Genomic DNA, 4885 nt, shown 5'->3' with positions numbered 1-4885 from the left:
TAATGGTATAAATAGTGTAAACTGGATTAATCATTGCAAACCACGCTGCCCGGGGGCGTGCCAATTGAATATACCTCGATGAGCACAGCAGGTGGGTTTAGGTGGGAATCCATCGAATTTCAAGATAAAGGCAGTGCCTGCGTGATGCCAGCGGACGCTAGTCCCTACTGCTGACTCAGCTGAGGGGACTCACAACTGCCGGCCACCCTCCAGAGTTTATTTTTACGGTATTACTGTGGAGAACTTTTGAAAAGGGTGGAGTTCCAAATTCCAATGTACTTACTTGTAGGCTCGCCTGACACTTTTTATTGACTGGTTTTTATGTTGCCCAATGTGTAGCGTCTGTTCACGCCTCAGGGAATTCTCCCACGAGCGGTCTAGGGAGCTGTTCACGCCTCAGGGAATTCTCCCACGAGCAGCCTACCAGTGATGCCACTGGTGGGTTTTTGGTTCTCACCTGAGTAACCAACCCATTGAAGAAAAAGGCGGAAAAAATAAATTTCAAATCATTTATTGTAACCAAGAAATCCAAAAAGGAAAAAATAAATTTCAAATCATTTATTGCAACCAAGAAATCCAAAAAGGAAAAAATCCATTGGCTGACGGTCGCAAAAACCTGCAGACAATAAAGATGATGGCGGGCCTTCATCAACTCCACCTAGGTGGTATATTTGGCTGGCCTGGCTCTTCTCCAGCCTTCCAGTAACCCCCTGGCGTGAACAGCCCCTAGGTAGATAGTACATTAGCAATTTTGCAGAGAGTCTGTTGTCTCATTCATTATTCATACGATCCATGAGTCATGAGTCATGACTCGTGTCACATGATTTGAAGGGCTCGAAAAATCTTTTTTTGAACTCTTGCGTGATTTCTGAGGTCCACGGCGTCTAGTGAGTCTCGTTTCAAGTTCTGCTGCTCAGACGCCTCCTCAGCCTCTCATCTCTTCATCACTCTCGCATTTACTTCTCGAACGCTCGACCTTTGCATTTGCTAGTAGCTACATACCCTGCCTTACTATCCCAGAGCTCGGAGCTCGGCGGCCTCCTTCGCTGCTGTAAGTTGCGCCTTGTAAGTGAGCATGCAGGTTAGTCATTTCGTCTCACGGTCTGCCCCGTAATGGTTTCATCTTTTGTTGTGCACACCTTTTGGGCCTGCAGTGGTTCGCTCTTCGAATGCAATCAATGAATTTGATGATCTTGGTAACTACAGGTGGTACCACTCCTCAAGGTGGACATCAAAGACAACAACACATTTTCATCAGATTAAGAGCACATAGTAACCGATATCAGTATTTTGATATGGTTAAGAAAACAGATTAAGGTATCTGCGATGAGGTGGGCAGGCACTCTATGAACGCCCATTTTCTCGATGATCTACAGGAATGGGAGCTGGGCTCAGAAGCAATGAAAGGAGGCGAGAGCGTGTGGTACTATGGGTGCTGGTATGTGTGTATGTTGTCACCAGTTTTGCCGCCGTAGCAGCAGCAGCAGGAGGAGGAGATGCAGCACCTCTGCAGAAGTTGCTTGAAGCAACTCTGCCATCAGCTTCCCGCAGTTACAACTTCTCTGAGCCAGTGTGCTCATGGAGAGGGGTGAGGTGTGCAGGCGATGGGAGTGTAAACGGCCTCTTTCTGGAGGGCCTCGGGTTAAGAGGAACCATACCCAATGCAACTCTGGGTAAGCTAAACTCTCTCACACAGCTCAGCCTTTACAACAACTCGCTGCAGAGCCCAGTCCCCATCGAAATATGGATCCTAACCAAGTTGGAGTATCTCTCCCTCTCTCTCAACTCTTTCAATGAGAGAGTGCCAACCAAACTATCCAACCTCGCCAAACTGTATAGATTAGATCTCTCTCATAACAATTTCTCCGGCCCTGTCCCCGCACAATTAGGCCAGCTTGTTAACCTCAGGTACCTCTACTTAAGTTCTAATGGTCTCACAGGTAGCATCCCCCCCAGTGCCTTTGATTCCCCTTCCTTGATGTTCATAGACCTCTCCCTCAATAGATTAACTGGCAATCTACCGGCTCAACTGGGCAGCCTGCCTAATCTTATCTCTTTAAACCTATCGGCTAATTCACTTACCGGTAAATTACCATCCGTTCTGGCTGATCTGCAGAGCCTCTCCATTCTGGATCTGTCTAATAACTCCTTTTCAGGCTCCCTCTCTGTGCTTAACGCATCCTCCAAGCTCAAGCAAGTAATCCTCTCCAATAATGCATTCTCGGGCTTTATTCCGGAGCTGAAAGCCTCTTATGTGGTGAGATTAAGCAACAATCATCTCTCTGGACCTGTGCAGCCGGTCTTTAGCTCGGAGCTGACTGAGCTTGATCTCAGCAATAACGAACTGTCCGGGGACGTATCTACATTTTTGAACAGTTTGAGCCCTTCGCTTACACACCTGGATTTGTCCTCCAACAATGTCTCAGGTAACATTTTCCTTGTGGATTTCAGCACTCTGACCGCTCTTAATTACATAGATCTCTCATCTAATCGTATGGAGGGCAGCATACCAGAGAGCATAGGCAAAGCAAGCAATCTCAAATACGTTGATCTGTCCCACAACGAGCTCAACAGCAGCATTCCTATTTCCTTCAGACAATTGGGCTCGCTCAATCATCTAGATCTCTCTAGCAACTCCCTGAGTGGCAATGTATCTGGACTTTTGGGATTGCACGCCTTGAGGTACCTTAATCTCTCTTACAATAAGGGCTTAGGGTGCAACTCAGGGTTGTTGGATGCATTTGGGCCTGATTCTTTCACAGGGGTAATCGATTGCCAGCCTTCTGCTGCAAATATAGCTTCGCAGTCAATGCGAAGAATATCGAAACGTTGGGGTCGTATAGTGGGCATTGTAGTAGGCTGCTCTGTGGCGTTGGTGTTCCTGCTATTGCTAGTTGCAGCGTATGTGTGCAGAAGAAGAGGAAGGTGGCCCGTTGCTCGCCTCTCATTCAAGAGACCCGCTTTCAAGGAGGACGGCAGGTTCATGTCTGGTCCTTTCTCGTTTGAAAGCAACTCTGGCCCGTGGGCGGCCAATGTGAAAAACGCAAGCTCGGTGCCCGTTATCATGTTTGAGAAGCCCCTTCTCAACCTCACCTTTGCAGACCTGCTGAGAGTCACCTCTAATTTCAACAAAGAAACACAGGTTTCTCAAGGGGGCCTTGGGCCGGTCTACAGTGCAGTGCTGCCGGGCGGCCTCCATGTCTCCATTAAGGTCTTAATCGAGGGTAGGATCCTCACTAATCAAGCAGCTTCAGCAGAATTCGTCCTGTTATCCAAGATTAAGCACCCTAATCTCGTCCCTCTCTTGGGCTATTGCATAGTGGGCGAAGAAAGGCTTGTGATCTATGAATTTATGAAGAATGGTGGCTTGCACAGATGGCTGTTGGGTTCTCCAGAGAGGTCACAGGATCAATCCTCCAACATGGTCTATGATGTGAGCACGGATTTAGCAACAAGGGCAAGCTTAGAGCCGTTGCCAGAGGCAGTTAAGCTAAGCTGGCCGGTTAGGCACAAGGTGGCATTAGGGGTGGCCAGGGCATTGGCATTTCTACACCATGGGCAATCCACAAAGATGGTGCATAGAGATGTGAAGGCCAGCAATGTGATGTTAGATGATGAGTTTGAGCCTCATTTGGCTAATACGGGCTTAGCAGGGTTATTGGCAGGGACTAATGAGGCAGTGTTTGCAGGGGGCAGCCCAGGGTATGCACCACCAGAGTATGGTCAGGCAGGCGGAGAGGTGACCACCATGGGAGACGTCTTTAGCTATGGTGTGATCTTACTGGAGCTTGTTACAGGAAAGAAGCCTGTTGGCGACACGTACGAGGATTGTGATGAGTATGGTGATCATGGTGGTCTTGGGCGGTTCTCAAGCGATTTGGTTACCTGGGTTCGCATGCTGATGCAGGAGAAGAGGGGTATTGTCCGGGCCCTTGACCCCCGTGCCTGCGAGGACCAAATCTCTCAGGACCAAATGCTGGAGGTCCTGCGTATTGGCTACCTTTGTACCGCCGAGTCCCCTTCCAAACGCCCCACCATCCAACAAGTCGTGGGGCTTTTGAAGGACATGGCGCCCAACATCACCTCGCCCTGAATGAAGAAACCAGCATATCCTCCTCCTCCTTGTAACTTTCTTTTCAATGATTCAATGATGGGCCCATCACGTGCACGTGTTGCAAATTGTTTGCCCCGATATCTACTACCCCTTAGTGGACTGGCAGGATTTCTTTTGAAGCCTTGGTCCAAGTTGCGCGGCTAGCTGGTTTACTTTAGTTCTCTCTATTCAACGTTGTGCATCGCCACTGGGTTTTGAGTATTGCAACAATTTACCAATGAAATTTCATTCCTAAAGTTAAAAGTAATGTCTTTTTTTTTTTGTTTGGGGGTGGTTGGGAAGGGCCTGTGAAAGAATCAGATGCGTGCCGTCTATCGTGTAGTCCCCAGTCCACAGAACTTTGACAACGATTAATCCGGTTCCCACGCGTTCAAGTCTCAATCCTTGCACTTTTTGGCCGTCATACAGAACATATATGACCTGTTGGTTTGGCCATGATATTAAAACTTCTACTATTACTATTACTATTACTCTCTCTCTCTCTCTCTCTATATATATATATATTTATCCCTAGACAAAGGGGAGGTTATTAATGGTTGTATTGGTTGGTGGAAGGTTTATTTTCTTTGAGTCCTTGCAAATGTTTTGGATTTTGTCACTTCCTTCACTCATTATCCCACTACCAAAAACTCAAATTGATGGCGACATTTGTGGACATCTATCTAGTTTCAAGAAGCTCAAACCAATGGTTTTATAGTTAATGTTTTGGTGTAGTAGCTTTCCAATCTTATCACACGCTCACAAACGTGCATATTATCTATCGTCTTTTCA

General features: G+C 47.3%; 1 protein-coding gene across 1 annotated transcript; it reads left to right on the top strand.

Annotated features, from left to right (window-relative positions):
- The first annotated feature begins 836 nt into the window (after nucleotides 1–836).
- LOC147632969 (uncharacterized) lies at nucleotides 837–4357 on the top strand. Its single transcript, XM_086805969.1, has 2 exons — nucleotides 837–1081; nucleotides 1207–4357. The coding sequence occupies exon 2, from the start codon at nucleotides 1379–1381 to the stop codon at nucleotides 4091–4093; it is 2715 nt and encodes a 904-aa protein (XP_086662095.1). The 5' UTR covers nucleotides 837–1081; nucleotides 1207–1378; the 3' UTR covers nucleotides 4094–4357.
- Nucleotides 4358–4885: the final 528 nt, after the last annotated feature.

This window comes from Cibotium barometz, chromosome 12, assembly GCF_041138505.1.
Source record: "Cibotium barometz isolate CiBa-2024 chromosome 12, ASM4113850v1, whole genome shotgun sequence".
NCBI classification, from domain to species: Eukaryota; Viridiplantae; Streptophyta; class Polypodiopsida; order Cyatheales; family Cibotiaceae; genus Cibotium; species Cibotium barometz.
This window is presented reverse-complemented; position numbering and strand designations above follow the sequence as displayed.